Below are 17888 nucleotides of genomic sequence, written 5' to 3'. Positions count from 1 at the left end.
CTTCTCTATACCTCGGAATGTTTTCCAAGATATCCATAAACCAAGCATTTGGTGTTGAACTAAAGATTTTTATCATGAGTGCTTTCTTTGTCGCTTTAGAAACATAGGGGTCCTTGTTTGGATTCGTCATTTTTTAACCCATAAGAAATGGGTTTATTTGGCGCATTAGCAGGAGTTGCATCCAGATTTTTGCCCGCAGTGGGAACAATAGCCAGAGGTGCATTTGGAATTGGAAGGAAGATTTTGAGTACATTAGGTATACTGAAAGAGAAAGCACAACCTATTATACAAACTGTACAGAAAGGTTGGATGTAGCACGAGATGCAACAAATCTTATTCCAAATCCTGAAACAAGAGGAAAAGTTCAAGGATGGATGGACAATGTAGGAAGACAAGCAGGAAACTATTATAACAAAGCAAATGACTACTATAACCAAGCAGGACACTATATGGACCAAGGTGAAAGATTCTTTAACAGAGGATATAACCATGCACAACAGTGGGTAAACAATAACCAACCTCAACCGCCTCAAACGTGGGGAATGTAAAGTTTTTTATTGAGATGAAATGAACAATGCAGCATTGAGACAAATAAGTTCAAGATGGATTTGTCGGCTTCCAGCAGTTACACAACGTGTTTGTCAAGTTCTTCCTATACCTCAGGAAGTTTTAGACCGACTTAAAAAACCTAAACAACCAGTTGAAAACAAACCAAACTAAAATTTTTTACTGAGATGAAATGACCGAAGAAGTTGAAACGGTAGATTTGACACCACAAACAAAAAGTTCAGAACCATTGTCAAAACCTGTCAAAGAACTTACAGATGAAGAGAAAAATTCAATAATAGAAAGTGCCAGGTCTGGAAATACAAACCCTAACTATAAAGTCACTTTTCATAGAAATGGAACGGCTAGTATCTCAAAAAAGAAACAGACTCTCACAAATAAAATATTGAAGTCTGAAGGAGCTTTCGAGACAACAGATGGAAAAGTTTACTTCACTGACCAACAGTTCATTATAGAACATCTCATTGACTTAGAGTCGAAATATTCTAAACTTTACAACAAACACAAAAAGTTGAAAGGAAAACAAAAACAAATGGCATATGATATTTATGAAGATGTTGACGACACAACTGTTCCTGCAAGTGAAGTAAAGTCAGAGAAACCGAAAAGTGACGAAAAAACCGATAGAAGAAGAAAAACCAAAAAACTGAAGATAAACCAAAACCAAAGTTTAGTTTCCAAACTAAACCAAGTCAACCTTCATTAGCTGGTATGGGTTGGCGTCAAAGACTTATGGCAGCAGGCGGTTATGTAAAGTAAAGAAAAAAAACATTTTTTTTTTTATAAAAATGCCCCCATATAGAATGGATAGAAAGTCTGCTAGAATAAAAGCAGAGTTACAAAGATATGGTTGGAGAGTTTCGAAGAATTTAAATATAGGAAGGGAAGACCCATAAAAGTCTATGACAAATTGTCTGGTCTTCGCTACGAAATGGATTTGGAAACAGCACGTGCCAATTATCCAAACAGACTAGAGAGGTTAGAAAAAAGAACGTCTTATGGACATGCCTTTCGATGTTAGTGAACCTCAAGTTGAAGGACACGACGGCTTTGCCAGATTCTACTGGAAACATGACGAACAATTGCATCCTTTGAGAAGGAAAAAAGGTAGTGCAGAGGATGGTCATGCTCCCATGGAAAGAACAAAATATGCATATGAAAAGTATCGTGAAGTTAGAAGTCAAATTACATCTGGTCGAACCTTTACAGTAAACTTTGACGAAGGAAAGAACAAAGAAGGCTTCATGGGAGTACTTGCTGCCATACAAGACGGAAATAAGAAAGGACACAATCTCAGATTGACCATAACAGATTTGGATGGTCACATTTACTATGCACATGGCAATGAACAAACAGCCGCAAAACTTCTTGACGCTTTCAAGACTACAAAGAGAGAACAAATGGTTGACTCCGACTCAGACATTTTGAATGCAATTGAAGGAATTGCAAGTGTCAAGTTTCGAATGGTACCAACCTAACCCTCAAGCAGTCAGACAACATGCTGGATACTTCCCGTTCATAAATAAGTCTGACATTGACTTGACAAGGTATGGAATTTACAATTCAATTGAAACAATTGTCAATGAACCTTGTATTCTTACATGTCTCAGGAACTCTGGTCTTGTTACAGATGAGAAGATGAAGTATCTTGAGTCATGTGTGAAGACAAGGTACATTCTCAGAGGTCAATTGGCAAAAATTGCACCGTTGGCAAATGTCAATATCCGAGTCAACATACCTACAGCTAAAGGTTCTTCACATGACGACTATGTTGTTGAGTTCAATTTACCATGGTTGAAGATTGTAATTGTCCACAACCACTTCATGTTGAACGAAAGTCTTACAAACCCATTGTTCGGAAAAGGCAAGTGCAACATTGTCAGAGCTGTAAACATTCTTTTCGAGAAAGGTTTGTTGGAACCAATTCCAGATGACAAGCTGACAGAAACTTTTGTACCAAAAGACGAAACAAACTTTTCATTGTTAGCAAGACCAAAAGTTGTTCCAGACAAAGTTCTAGTACAAAAGAAGTACACAGTTCCACAAGGAGTTGGATTGTTCGGATACCAACCTGAACCAGAAGAACTTCCAATGAGGTTGCAAGAACTTCAAGATGCTATAAACAAACTTCCATTGAGACATCCAATTGACGTCAAATTGTATTGGAGAGCATCTGAGTTAGGTCAGAAGGTTTTATATGAAACAGGTTGCTTCGACGATGTTTATGAGATAACAGGAGAAGTTTCTCAGAAGATAAGAGACTCACTTGAATTTCCACAAACTGGACCAATTGGTTGCGACAAGTTCGACTCAAACGAAAAGATATACTATGTCGACCTTAACGCTGCGTACATGAGGTTTGTCCAATATATTCCGACTGGAATTCCAAACGAAGATGGTGAGTTCCCGGGAAGGAACTATACAGTTGGAAAAGTCATACAACAACTGTATGATATTAGGAAAGCTTCAAACCCCAAACTTGCAATGACACTCAAATTGCTTATGAATTCGACATGGGGATATTCCATTAAGAAACCTCAAGAGATGAAGAGTAAACATTATGAGAAGGTCGACAACTTTGTTGAAAGGTTTTCTCCTTTTGTTTTGAAGTACGAATTCACTCAAGGTCAAAGTGGCTTAGTAACCACATTAAAACCTATTGTCGAACATTGGTCTTACCCTCAGTTCGCAAAGGCAGTCCTTGACAACTACAACAAATTCTTCTCCGAAGTCAAATCCAAAGTGAAGGTTTACTATGAGAACATTGACGCACTCATGACGAACGAAGAAGGGTACAACAAACTCATTGAAATGGGTTTAGTCGGTGAAAAGATGGGCTGTTTTAAGCTAGATAAGGTATTTTCCGAAGTTCATGTAATATCGAAAAGGAAATATTGGGGTATACTTGAAGACGGCACAGAAATAAAACATTGCATGAAATAAAAAATTTATTTTTTAAAAAGTGACATTTTTTTATTTTATTTGAAATGTACGCTGAGTTTGCTTATGTAAACACTAGAGATACAGATGGAAAATACGTTCAAATACTTCTTAACAAATTCAAGAAGCTATATGGCATACCATTTTAAAACAATATATTTTTACATATATTAAATGCTTCAGGTTGAAAAACAAAGAACAAAAGTAGCAGATACAAAACCATTAGACTATATCTTTACAAATGCTGGTAGGACTATTTCAGATGAAGAAATTTCATCCCGAGCATACAGGTTTGACTATCCAATTCGTTGGCTTCAAAGTCCTTCAGATGCAAAGGCAATAGGATTTAGAAGAGTTTTGTTTTCAAATAGAACTAACGCATTTATGTTCGCAGTATATTTTCATGGGCAGTATAAAGGTCCTGATGGTCTAATAGACAAATTTGACGAAATGAGAATCTTTACAGTTCGTTCAGACGAAAGTCTTGAGAAAACTCTAAATGACTTTCAAACTCAAATGAACAAATATTATTGGGAATTTCAAGAAAAATACGACTCTTTACTAAATGGAACATACTATCTGAAACTAGAATATGACAAGATGAACTCCACCGTTTCATTTCAAAAGATTGAAATTAACCCTCCAAGAGATACAGAGTTTTTATTTTGGAAAGTAGACAAACGTTCTTGGGCACAATTTCTTCGGTTACTAAACCAGAACGAACCATTACCACCAGATGGTCCATTTAAATTTATACTTCCACCAGCAGATTTGACAGTTTATAGAAACGTGTTTGACCCTCAAAATGTTATGTGTCATGCAAGTTTCAGTTCAAGCAACAATAGTTTTCTATGTATTGGTAAGGACTTTTATGACTTTGCTTCTAAATTCTACGAACCACCTAGTAACAGTTTCTCTGACTTTCAAGTTTGGTTCACAACAAATGGTGTGCAACATATTATTCCATTGTACTATGACTTTTATCTCGAATTGTCTTTCATATATAACTACGGAAAAGTGCTGAAAAAGTATTGAAAAATAATGTTTATGTTAGCATGTTAGATCTAACACGTTTTCTAACCACTTTTCTAACATCGTAGAAAACTCATGAAAACAATTTATTTTTGACACTTTCACAAAAAACATAAAAAAGTGAAGTTAAAATGAGATGTTTACTGAACTGGTTGGATGCCGCCTTCTGAGGTTATGTAGAACGGCTGACCCGAGAAGTGGAACAGTGCTCTGAGAATTTGTATAATTCTTGGGAAAGGGTTCTCTCTGTTTGGAAGTAGTATCCAAGGACGCTTGGCAAAGAACTTTATAATGGCTTCCTTCTTTGCTTGCTTTATGTCGTCGAAAGGAGTGTTTTCTGGTATTTGAATTGGAATTCCGGTCGAAGTCTCGAGATTCAAGGCAGCCCTTCCCGTTATCCAACCGTTAACAAGCTTGCCTTTTACATTCTGCCTGAGGAAGTCTTTAACAAGCTCGTTAATTTCAATTAGGTAAATTGCCTCGTCGGTAGGTTCGACCTCGACCATTGCTACTATCAGTAAAAGTACTGCTACTGTCAGTAAAAGTACTGCTACTGTCAGTAAAAGTACTGCTACTGTCAGTAAAAGTACTGCTATTGTCAGTAAAAGTACTGCTACTGTCAGTAAAAGTACTGCTACTGTCAGTAAAAGTACTGCTACTGTCAGTAAAAAGGAAAATTTGAGAGGGTTTTCGACGATAAAGTACTGCTACTGTCAGTAAAAGTACTGCTACTGTCAGTAAAAGTACTGCTACTGTCAGAAAAAGTACTGCTACTGTCAGTAAAAGTACTGCTACTGTCAGTAAAAGTACTGCTACTGTCAGTAAAAGTACTGCTACTGTCAGTAAAAGTACTGCTACTGTCAGTAAAAGTACTGCTACTGTCAGTAAAAGTACTGCTACTGTCAGTAAAAGTACTGCTACTGTCAGTAAAAAGGAAAATTTGAGAGGGTTTTCGACGATAAAGTACTGCTACTGTCAGTAAAAGTACTGCTACTGTCAGTAAAAGTACTGCTACTGTCAGAAAAAGTACTGCTACTGTCAGTAAAAGTACTGCTACTGTCAGAAAAAGTACTGCTACTGTCAGTAAAAGTACTGCTACTGACAGTAGCAGTACTGCTAGTAGCAGAGATTTTTATCGTTGTGGTCCGACGGTTAAGCCACAAACGAATGTCCCACGTCCCACCAACCCAGTCCATTCCCAAACCAGAGGAACCTAAAGAACCACAACAGTCTCCTCAGCAACCTCAGTTCCAGCAAGTACCTCCGAATTACTACCAATTTCCACCTCAAGGTTACTACCCACCACAAGGCTTCCCGAACTACCCTCCTCAGCCTATGCCTTACTTCCCCAACCCTTGGTTGTTCCAGCAAGCTCCACCCCAGTAATTCCAATCTCAGTCCAAGAGAGACCAAGACTTCGAAGAAGGTCTGAACCGTTTACGCAAAGAGTATGCTACAGCTCCAATTGAGAGAAAGTTGTTCCCGGACCAAAAATATAATTTAGGTGAAGAGGTGAGATTTCACCTCTTTTTTCACCTGTTTTTTCACCCTCTTGAATTTTCATACGGAATCTCTTCTCTCGGTTTTCCGAGGGAAGCAATCATATGAGGAAATTCTTCTAAAAGTTCTTTTGTCTGTTGGTTTTCAAACCAATGATATGCTTGCTTTGTAGAACGAAGAATATTATAAGGCATTTTGTGAAGAATATAGCAACCGCCGGAATTCAGACGGTTGCTTTTTATACAAAATTCACGCAGGAAATTCTTGAGTTTTGGTTGAAAGAATACTGTGGAGCCAAAAGTGGCTCGACCTCAAAACAAGCATTTTATGAGCTTACTAAGGGCGTTATAAATGAATTCAAAGGTATTTACATACATCCTGACCTCGTTCATTTTGTTGCTGAATTCAGCAAAAATAATGTTTATGTTAGAATGTTAGATCTAACACGTTTTCTAACCTCATTTCTAACATGGTCTAAAACTCTCGAAAATCATGAATTTTATATATTAATGTTTTCGCTAAGCCACTTTGTGCCGTCAGTCAGTCAGTCAATGAAATTTACACCAAAAATATAATTTAGGTGAAGAGGTTAGATCTAACCTCATTTCTAACCTCATTTCTAACCTCATTTCTACCCTCTTGAATTTTCATGAATTTCCTTAAGATAGAAAAAATAAAGTTAGTTTTATTTTTATTTATTTTTTTATTTTGTATAAAAGATATGATTTCAGGGATTTTTTTGACGAAGTGTAAATCTTCACTTCGTCAAAAATAACAGTTATATAATGAAAAAGTGAAAGTTATTCTTCATTTTTTTGTATTTGACGAGAATGTCGGGTAGATGGTTAGATCTAACACGTTTTCTAACCACTTTTCTAACATGGTCTAAAACTCTCGAAAATCATGAATTTTTGACATTTCCTTATGAAAGAAAAATAACGCTAATTTTTTTCTAAGAAAAATTTTTATCTTGTATGTAAAGATATGATTTCAACAATCGGCACAACAACAATTCAAACAACAGCACCAAACTCGTTAGTCATGAATCCAACATCTATGTTAGTAGAAATGAAAAGCTTCATTCCTTCTTCATATACTTTTGAAACAGAAATCCAGAAGATAAAGCAAGAACTTTTAACAAGTAATTTAGACTGTAGTGCGAAAGATGAAACAAATGAAGAATATCTTTATGAAATGCAGGACATTATTGACCATTTGCCTAAACTACCTGAAATCCAACAACAAAAACTCACTATTCCTGAATTCGACGAAATTGAAGTGAAACCAACTGACTCAGTAGAAATTAAGAAATTCATACGTAAAGTAAATTATGAATTCCTTGGTTTTCATTGCAACCATAAAGTTATGGACAAAGATTGCGACATGGTTTATAAAAATATTTCTGACATATATAAATCTGAAGAATTTAAGACCTACGACAACTTTGTTTCGTTAGTTGCTGAATGTGTTTGGGAAATAAGAGATAAAGATAGAAGAGGCAAAGTATGGAACAAACAAATAAGACCCGCTATGTTTGAGATGAAGAGAGCAATTGACGCTTTAGTTGTTTTAGCTGGTTTTATTTCAATGTATAACGCAAAATTGAACCCGCAATGTTCAAAATGTAAGGCAGCAATTAGGAAATATAACTACTCAGTCAAAGAGATAGAAAGAATGAGAAACGACTATGCAGACTTAAAGAAAGAAGCAGAAAAGCCAGCAGAAGATAAAATGGACATGTTAGCATTTCTGAACAAAAACTATCCAACTGCTGACGATTTCCTATTATCTGACGTCAAGAAGAAGTATAAAGAAACCTTCGGCATAGTTAAAACATTCGATGTACTAAAAGAAGAAATAGAAGCTACAAAACTGTTTAAAGTCATGAACCATCGCAACATATACCATGTAAAACGCTTGTAAATAGTTATGTTAGAAAAGAGGTTAGAAAACGTGTTAGATCTAACATGTTAACATAAACATTATTTTTGCTGAATTCAGCACAAAATTCTGAGTAAAATGGCATATGGCATGTGTCAAACCGTTGAGTTTTCACAAAATTCCAAAAATAACGCTAATTTTTTATAAAATTTGACGAAGTGCAAATCTTCACTTCGTGTCATAATGTAAAAATAAAGTTAGTTTTTTATAAAATTTGACGAAGTGCAAATCTTCACTTCGTGTCATAATGTAAAAATAAAGTTAGTTTTTTATAAAATTTGACGAAGTGCAAATCTTCACTTCGTGTCATAATGTAAAAATAACGCTAATTTTTTATAAAATTTGACGAAGTGCAAATCTTCACTTCGTGTCATAATGTAAAAATAAAGTTAGTTTTTTATAAAATTTGACGAAGTGCAAATCTTCACTTCGTGTCATAATGTAAAAATAACGCTAATTTTTTATAAAATTTGACGAAGTGCAAATCTTCACTTCGTGTCATAATGTAAAAATAACGCTAATTTTTTATAAAATTTGACGAAGTGCAAATCTTCACTTCGTGTCATAATGTAAAAATAACGCTAATTTTTTATAAAATTTGACGAAGTGCAAATCTTCACTTCGTGTCATAATGTAAAAATAACGCTAATTTTTTATAAAATTTGACGAAGTGCAAATCTTCACTTCGTGTCATAATGTAAAAATAAAGTTAGTTTTTTATAAAATTTGACGAAGTGCAAATCTTCACTTCGTGTCATAATGTAAAAATAACGCTAATTTTTTATAAAATTTGACGAAGTGCAAATCTTCACTTCGTGTCATAATGTAAAAATAACGCTAATTTTTATAAAATTTGACGAAGTGCAAATCTTCACTTCGTGTCATAATGTAAAAATAACGCTAATTTTTTTATAAAATTTGACGAAGTGCAAATCTTCACTTCGTGTCATAATGTAAAAATAACGCTAATTTTTTATAAAAATTTGACGAAGTGCAAATCTTCACTTCGTGTCATAATGTAAAAATAACGCTAATTTTTTATAAAATTTGACGAAGTGCAAATCTTCACTTCGTGTCATAATGTAAAAATAACGCTAATTTTTTATAAAATTTGACGAAGTGCAAATCTTCACTTCGTGTCATAAGTAAAAATAACGCTAATTTTTTATAAAATTTGACGAAGTGCAAATCTTCACTTCGTGTCATAATGTAAAAATAACGCTAATTTTTTATAAAATTTGACGAAGTGCAAATCTTCACTCGTGTCATAATGTAAAAATAACGCTAATTTTTATAAAATTTGACGAAGTGCAAATCTTCACTTCGTGTCATAATGTAAAAATAACGCTAATTTTTATAAAATTTGACGAAGTGCAAATCTTCACTTCGTGTCATAATGTAAAATAAAGTTAGTTTTTTTATAAAATTTGACGAAGTGCAAATCTTCACTTCGTGTCATAATGTAAAAATAACGCTAATTTTTTATAAAATTTGACGAAGTGCAAATCTTCACTTCGTGTCATAATGTAAAAATAAAGTTAGTTTTTTTATAAAATTTGACGAAGTGCAAATCTTCACTTCGTGTCATAATGTAAAAATAAAGTTAGTTTTTTATAAAATTTGACGAAGTGCAAATCTTCACTTCGTGTCATAATGTAAAAATAAAGTTAGTTTTTTATAAAATTTGACGAAGTGCAAATCTTCACTTCGTGTCATAATGTAAAAATAAAGTTAGTTTTTTATAAAATTTGACGAAGTGCAAATCTTCACTTCGTGTCATAATGTAAAAATAAAGTTAGTTTTTTAAAAATTTGACGAAGTGCAAATCTTCACTTCGTGTCATAATGTAAAAATAACGCTAATTTTTTATAAAATTTGACGAAGTGCAAATCTTCACTTCGTGTCATAATGTAAAAATAACGCTAATTTTTTATAAAATTTGACGAAGTGCAAATCTTCACTTCGTGTCATAATGTAAAAATAACGCTTAATTTTTTATAAAATTTGACGAAGTGCAAATCTTCACTTCGTGTCATAATGTAAAAATAACGCTAATTTTATAAAATTTGACGAAGTGCAAATCTTCACTTCGTGTCATAATGTAAAAATAACGCTAATTTTTTATAAAATTTGACGAAGTGCAAATCTTCACTTCGTGTCATAATGTAAAAATAACGCTAATTTTTTATAAAATTTGACGAAGTGCAAATCTTCACTTCGTGTCATAATGTAAAAATAACGCTAATTTTTTATAAAATTTGACGAAGTGCAAATCTTCACTTCGTGTCATAATGTAAAAATAACGCTAATTTTTTATAAAATTTGACGAAGTGCAAATCTTCACTTCGTGTCATAATGTAAAAATAACGCTAATTTTTTATAAAATTTGACGAAGTGCAAATCTTCACTTCGTGTCATAATGTAAAAATAACGCTAATTTTTTATAAAATTTGACGAAGTGCAAATCTTCACTTCGTGTCATAATGTAAAAATAACGCTAATTTTTTATAAAATTTGACGAAGTGCAAATCTTCACTTCGTGTCATAATGTAAAAATAACGTTTTTTTATAAAATTTGACGAAGTGCAAATCTTCACTTCGTGTCATAATGTAAAAATAACGCTAATTTTTTATAAAATTTGACGAAGTGCAAATCTTCACTTCGTGTCATAATGTAAAAATAATAATTTTTTATAAAATTTGACGAAGTGCAAATCTTCACTTCGTGTCATAATGTAAAAATAACGCTAATTTTTTTAAAATTTGACGAAGTGCAAATCTTCACTTCGTGTCATAATGTAAAAATAAAGTTTTTTTATAAAATTTGACGAAGTGCAAATCTTCACTTCGTGTCATAATGTAAAAATAACGCTAATTTTTTATAAAATTTGACGAAGTGCAAATCTTCACTTCGTGTCATAATGTAAAAATAACGCTAATTTTTTATAAAATTTGACGAAGTGCAAATCTTCACTTCGTGTCATAATGTAAAAATAACGCTAATTTTTTATAAAATTTGACGAAGTGCAAATCTTCACTTCGTGTCATAATGTAAAAATAACGCTAATTTTTTATAAAATTTGACGAAGTGCAAATCTTCACTTCGTGTCATAATGTAAAAATAACGTAATTTTTTATAAAATTTGACGAAGTGCAAATCTTCACTTCGTGTCATAATGTAAAAATAACGTTAGTTTTTTATAAAATTTGACGAAGTGCAAATCTTCACTTCGTGTCATAATGTAAAAATAAAGTTAGTTTTTTATAAAATTTGACGAAGTGCAAATCTTCACTTCGTGTCATAATGTAAAAATAAAGTTAGTTTTTTATAAAATTTGACGAAGTGCAAATCTTCACTTCGTGTCATAATGTAAAAATAACGCTAATTTTTTATAAAATTTGACGAAGTGCAAATCTTCACTTCGTGTCATAATGTAAAAATAAAGTTAGTTTTTTATAAAATTTGACGAAGTGCAAATCTTCACTTCGTGTCATAATGTAAAAATAAAGTTAGTTTTTTATAAAATTTGACGAAGTGCAAATCTTCACTTCGTGTCATAATGTAAAAATAAAGCTAATTTTTTATAAAATTTGACGAAGTGCAAATCTTCACTTCGTGTCATAATGTAAAAATAACGCTAATTTTTTATAAAATTTGACGAAGTGCAAATCTTCACTTCGTGTCATAATGTAAAAATAACGCTAATTTTTTATAAAATTTGACGAAGTGCAAATCTTCACTTCGTGTCATAATGTAAAAATAACGCTAATTTTTATAAAATTTGACGAAGTGCAAATCTTCACTTCGTGTCATAATGTAAAAATAACGCTAATTTTTTATAAAATTTGACGAAGTGCAAATCTTCACTTCGTGTCATAATGTAAAAATAACGCTAATTTTTTATAAAATTTGACGAAGTGCAAATCTTCACTTCGTGTCATAATGTAAAAATAACGCTAATTTTTTATAAAATTTGACGAAGTGCAAATCTTCACTTCGTGTCATAATGTAAAAATAACGCTAATTTTTTATAAAATTTGACGAAGTGCAAATCTTCACTTCGTGTCATAATGTAAAAATAACGCTAATTTTTTATAAAATTTGACGAAGTGCAAATCTTCACTTCGTGTCATAATGTAAAAATAACGCTAATTTTTTATAAAATTTGACGAAGTGCAAATCTTCACTTCGTGTCATAATGTAAAAATAACGCTAATTTTTTATAAAATTTGACGAAGTGCAAATCTTCACTTCGTGTCATAATGTAAAAATAACGCTAATTTTTATAAAATTTGACGAAGTGCAAATCTTCACTTCGTGTCATAATGTAAAAATAAGTTAGTTTTTTATAAAATTTGACGAAGTGCAAATCTTCACTTCGTGTCATAATGTAAAAATAAAGTTAGTTTTTTATAAAATTTGACGAAGTGCAAATCTTCACTTCGTGTCATAATGTAAAAATAAAGTTAGTTTTTTATAAAATTTGACGAAGTGCAAATCTTCACTTCGTGTCATAATGTAAAAATAAAGTTAGTTTTTATAAAATTTGACGAAGTGCAAATCTTCACTTCGTGTCATAATGTAAAAATAACGCTAATTTTTTATAAAATTTGACGAAGTGCAAATCTTCACTTCGTGTCATAATGTAAAAATAACGCTAATTTTTATAAAATTTGACGAAGTGCAAATCTTCACTTCGTGTCATAATGTAAAAATAACGCTAAATAAAAAACGAAGCAAATCTTCACTTCGTGTCATAATGTAAAAATAACGCTAATTTTTTATAAAATTTGACGAAGTGCAAATCTTCACTTCGTGTCATAATGTAAAAATAACGCTAATTTTTTATAAAATTTGACGAAGTGCAAATCTTCACTTCGTGTCATAATGTAAAAATAACGCTAATTTTTTATAAAATTTGACGAAGTGCAAATCTTCACTTCGTGTCATAATGTAAAAATAAAGTTAGTTTTTATAAAATTTGACGAAGTGCAAATCTTCACTTCGTGTCATAATGTAAAAATAACGCTAATTTTTTATAAAATTTGACGAAGTGCAAATCTTCACTTCGTGTCATAATGTAAAAATAACGCTAATTTTTTATAAAATTTGACGAAGTGCAAATCTTCACTTCGTGTCATAATGTAAAAATAACGCTAATTTTTTATAAAATTTGACGAAGTGCAAATCTTCACTTCGTGTCATAATGTAAAAAAACGCTAATTTTTTATAAAATTTGACGAAGTGCAAATCTTCACTTCGTGTCATAATGTAAAAATAACGCTAATTTTTTATAAAATTTGACGAAGTGCAAATCTTCACTTCGTGTCATAATGTAAAAATAACGCTAATTTTTTATAAAATTTGACGAAGTGCAAATCTTCACTTCGTGTCATAATGTAAAAATAAAGTTAATTTTTATAAAATTTGACGAAGTGCAAATCTTCACTTCGTGTCATAATGTAAAAATAAAGTAATTTTTTATAAAATTTGACGAAGTGCAAATCTTCACTTCGTGTCATAATGTAAAAATAACGCTAATTTTTTATAAAATTTGACGAAGTGCAAATCTTCACTTCGTGTCATAATGTAAAAATAACGCTAATTTTTTATAAAATTTGACGAAGTGCAAATCTTCACTTCGTGTCATAATGTAAAAATAACGCTAATTTTTTATAAAATTTGACGAAGTGCAAATCTTCACTTCGTGTCATAATGTAAAAATAACGCTAATTTTTTATAAAATTTGACGAAGTGCAAATCTTCACTTCGTGTCATAATGTAAAAATAACGCTAATTTTTTATAAAATTTGACGAAGTGCAAATCTTCACTTCGTGTCATAATGTAAAAATAACGTAATTTTTTATAAAATTTGACGAAGTGCAAATCTTCACTTCGTGTCATAATGTAAAAATAACGCTAATTTTTTATAAAATTTGACGAAGTGCAAATCTTCACTTCGTGTCATAATGTAAAAATAACGCTAATTTTTTATAAAATTTGACGAAGTGCAAATCTTCACTTCGTGTCATAATGTAAAAATAACGCTAATTTTTTATAAAATTTGACGAAGTGCAAATCTTCACTTCGTGTCATAATGTAAAAATAAAGCTAATTTTTTATAAAATTTGACGAAGTGCAAATCTTCACTTCGTGTCATAATGTAAAAATAACGCTAATTTTTTATAAAATTTGACGAAGTGCAAATCTTCACTTCGTGTCATAATGTAAAAATAACGCTAATTTTTATAAAATTTGACGAAGTGCAAATCTTCACTTCGTGTCATAATGTAAAAATAACGCTAATTTTTATAAAATTTGACGAAGTGCAAATCTTCACTTCGTGTCATAATGTAAAAATAACGCTTAATTTTTTATAAAATTTGACGAAGTGCAAATCTTCACTTCGTGTCATAATGTAAAAATAACGCTAATTTTTTATAAAATTTGACGAAGTGCAAATCTTCACTTCGTGTCATAATGTAAAAATAACGCTAATTTTTTATAAAATTTGACGAAGTGCAAATCTTCACTTCGTGTCATAATGTAAAAATAACGCTAATTTTTTATAAAATTTGACGAAGTGCAAATCTTCACTTCGTGTCATAATGTAAAAATAAAGTTAGTTTTTTATAAAATTTGACGAAGTGCAAATCTTCACTTCGTGTCATAATGTAAAAATAACGCTAATTTTTTATAAAATTTGACGAAGTGCAAATCTTCACTTCGTGTCATAATGTAAAAATAACGCTAATTTTTTATAAAATTTGACGAAGTGCAAATCTTCACTTCGTGTCATAATGTAAAAATAACGCTAATTTTTTATAAAATTTGACGAAGTGCAAATCTTCACTTCGTGTCATAATGTAAAAATAACGCTAATTTTTTATAAAATTTGACGAAGTGCAAATCTTCACTTCGTGTCATAATGTAAAAATAAAGTATTTTTTATAAAATTTGACGAAGTGCAAATCTTCACTTCGTGTCATAATGTAAAAATAAAGTTAGTTTTTATAAAATTTGACGAAGTGCAAATCTTCACTTCGTGTCATAATGTAAAAATAAAGTTAGTTTTTTATAAAATTTGACGAAGTGCAAATCTTCACTTCGTGTCATAATGTAAAAATAACGCTAATTTTTTATAAAATTTGACGAAGTGCAAATCTTCACTTCGTGTCATAATGTAAAAATAACGCTAATTTTTTATAAAATTTGACGAAGTGCAAATCTTCACTTCGTGTCATAATGTAAAAATAACGCTAATTTTTTATAAAATTTGACGAAGTGCAAATCTTCACTTCGTGTCATAATGTAAAAATAACGCTAATTTTTTATAAAATTTGACGAAGTGCAAATCTTCACTTCGTGTCATAATGTAAAAATAAGCTAATTTTTTATAAAATTTGACGAAGTGCAAATCTTCACTTCGTGTCATAATGTAAAAATAACGCTAATTTTTTATAAAATTTGACGAAGTGCAAATCTTCACTTCGTGTCATAATGTAAAAATAAAGTTAGTTTTTTATAAAATTTGACGAAGTGCAAATCTTCACTTCGTGTCATAATGTAAAAATAACGCTAATTTTTTATAAAATTTGACGAAGTGCAAATCTTCACTTCGTGTCATAATGTAAAAATAACGCTAATTTTTTATAAAATTTGACGAAGTGCAAATCTTCACTTCGTGTCATAATGTAAAAATAACGCTAATTTTTTATAAAATTTGACGAAGTGCAAATCTTCACTTCGTGTCATAATGTAAAAATAACGCTAATTTTTTATAAAATTTGACGAAGTGCAAATCTTCACTTCGTGTCATAATGTAAAAATAACGCTAATTTTTTATAAAATTTGACGAAGTGCAAATCTTCACTTCGTGTCATAATGTAAAAATAACGCTAATTTTTTATAAAATTTGACGAAGTGCAAATCTTCACTTCGTGTCATAATGTAAAAATAACGCTAATTTTTTATAAAATTTGACGAAGTGCAAATCTTCACTTCGTGTCATAATGTAAAAATAACGCTAATTTTTTATAAAATTTGACGAAGTGCAAATCTTCACTTCGTGTCATAATGTAAAAATAAAGTTAGTTTTTTATAAAATTTGACGAAGTGCAAATCTTCACTTCGTGTCATAATGTAAAAATAACGCTAATTTTTTATAAAATTTGACGAAGTGCAAATCTTCACTTCGTGTCATAATGTAAAAATAACGCTAATTTTTTATAAAATTTGACGAAGTGCAAATCTTCACTTCGTGTCATAATGTAAAAATAACGCTAATTTTTTATAAAATTTGACGAAGTGCAAATCTTCACTTCGTGTCATAATGTAAAAATAACGCTAATTTTTTATAAAATTTGACGAAGTGCAAATCTTCACTTCGTGTCATAATGTAAAAATAACGCTAATTTTTTATAAAATTTGACGAAGTGCAAATCTTCACTTCGTGTCATAATGTAAAAATAAAGTTAGTTTTTTATAAAATTTGACGAAGTGCAAATCTTCACTTCGTGTCATAATGTAAAAATAACGCTAATTTTTTATAAAATTTGACGAAGTGCAAATCTTCACTTCGTGTCATAATGTAAAAATAACGCTAATTTTTTATAAAATTTGACGAAGTGCAAATCTTCACTTCGTGTCATAATGTAAAAATAACGCTAATTTTTTATAAAATTTGACGAAGTGCAAATCTTCACTTCGTGTCATAATGTAAAAATAACGCTAATTTTTTATAAAATTTGACGAAGTGCAAATCTTCACTTCGTGTCATAATGTAAAAATAAAGCTTTTTTATAAAATTTGACGAAGTGCAAATCTTCACTTCGTGTCATAATGTAAAAATAACGCTAATTTTTTATAAAATTTGACGAAGTGCAAATCTTCACTTCGTGTCATAATGTAAAAATAACGCTAATTTTTTATAAAATTTGACGAAGTGCAAATCTTCACTTCGTGTCATAATGTAAAAATAACGCTAATTTTTTATAAAATTTGACGAAGTGCAAATCTTCACTTCGTGTCATAATGTAAAAATAAAGTTAGTTTTTTATAAAATATTTTTTTATTTTGTATGTAAAGACAGATATGTCAACAACAGAGAACACAACAACAGTTATAGTCCATGAAGCTATAAATGAAGAATACGAATACATACAATATAACAAACAGTTACGTCTCATTCGTTCGGTCAAAGACGATATGTACCAAATGCAAAGTATTTTGAATGCTCTTCGTTCTACAAAGCAAGCATATCATTGGTTTGAAAACCAACAGACAAAAGAACTTTTAGAAGAATTTCCTCATATGATTGCTTCCCTCGGAAAACCGAGAGAAGAGATTCCGTACGAAAATCGTGAAAAATTGCCAAACGGTTTGAGAGGATATTATGTACATAGACTTCTTGTAAATGCTGTTGCAATGTGGGCTTCAGCTCGTTATGCTTGGAATATTTACAGACTTCTTGACGAAATTCATAGACAAGAACGTGAAGAGATGGAAAACAAGCTTGAAGCAAAAGACAAAAGCATTCAGAAAAGAATACCACGTTCAGTACCAAAAGGAAAGGAAAAGAACTATAAGTATATGATTTATACTGAAGAGATGGAAAATGAAGAAGACAGAGATATGGTTATGTTGCATTTAGTCAGAAGAAACACCAAAAGCTTTTACGACCTTGCTAAGATTTACAAATCTGACAGAAATTGGTTCTATCGCGAAAACTTACCGATTTCAATGACACCGAATGAAGATGTGAAACAAATAGTTCAAGATACGTTACCTCAAACACACTATGATATGAAAGGTTGTACAATACTTACCTTCAAAGAAGATTTGCCATTGTTAAAGGAAAAAATAACAGAGTATTTTGACAACTTCAAACAAGTAGGGTAGATGAAC

At 31.0% G+C, this 17888-nt stretch overlaps 6 protein-coding genes across 6 annotated transcripts, besides 1 other annotated feature; all 6 read left to right on the top strand.

The window, feature by feature from the left end:
• Window positions 1–17888: part of a mobile genetic element that runs on past both edges of the window.
• Window positions 568–720, top strand: TVAGG3_0425370 (uncharacterized protein; the record flags this gene model as incomplete). The annotated part of the gene is made up of 1 exon (XM_051233559.1): window positions 568–720. One exon carries the CDS (start codon window positions 568–570, stop codon window positions 718–720), a length of 153 nt encoding a protein of 50 aa, XP_051103289.1.
• On the top strand, window positions 2392–3510 carry TVAGG3_0425360 (DNA/RNA polymerases family; the record flags this gene model as incomplete). The annotated part of the gene is made up of 1 exon (XM_051233558.1): window positions 2392–3510. The coding sequence occupies one exon, from the start codon at window positions 2392–2394 to the stop codon at window positions 3508–3510; it is 1119 nt and encodes a 372-aa protein (XP_051103288.1).
• TVAGG3_0425350 (uncharacterized protein) lies at window positions 3958–4542 on the top strand (the record flags this gene model as incomplete). Its single annotated transcript, XM_051233557.1, has 1 exon — window positions 3958–4542. The coding sequence occupies one exon, from the start codon at window positions 3958–3960 to the stop codon at window positions 4540–4542; it is 585 nt and encodes a 194-aa protein (XP_051103287.1).
• On the top strand, window positions 5707–5925 carry TVAGG3_0425340 (uncharacterized protein; the record flags this gene model as incomplete). Its single annotated transcript, XM_051233556.1, has 1 exon — window positions 5707–5925. One exon carries the CDS (start codon window positions 5707–5709, stop codon window positions 5923–5925), a length of 219 nt encoding a protein of 72 aa, XP_051103286.1.
• TVAGG3_0425330 (organellar and viral DNA polymerase type B) lies at window positions 7024–7962 on the top strand (the record flags this gene model as incomplete). The annotated part of the gene is made up of 1 exon (XM_051233555.1): window positions 7024–7962. One exon carries the CDS (start codon window positions 7024–7026, stop codon window positions 7960–7962), a length of 939 nt encoding a protein of 312 aa, XP_051103285.1.
• On the top strand, window positions 17076–17882 carry TVAGG3_0425320 (KilA, N-terminal/APSES-type HTH, DNA-binding family; the record flags this gene model as incomplete). Its single annotated transcript, XM_051233554.1, has 1 exon — window positions 17076–17882. The coding sequence occupies one exon, from the start codon at window positions 17076–17078 to the stop codon at window positions 17880–17882; it is 807 nt and encodes a 268-aa protein (XP_051103284.1).

The sequence above is a fragment of the Trichomonas vaginalis genome, chromosome V, assembly GCF_026262505.1.
Source record: "Trichomonas vaginalis G3 chromosome V, whole genome shotgun sequence".
NCBI classification, from domain to species: domain Eukaryota; phylum Parabasalia; order Trichomonadida; family Trichomonadidae; genus Trichomonas; species Trichomonas vaginalis.
The sequence above is the reverse complement of the archived record's forward strand: the minus strand, read 5'-3'. Positions and strand labels throughout refer to the sequence as shown.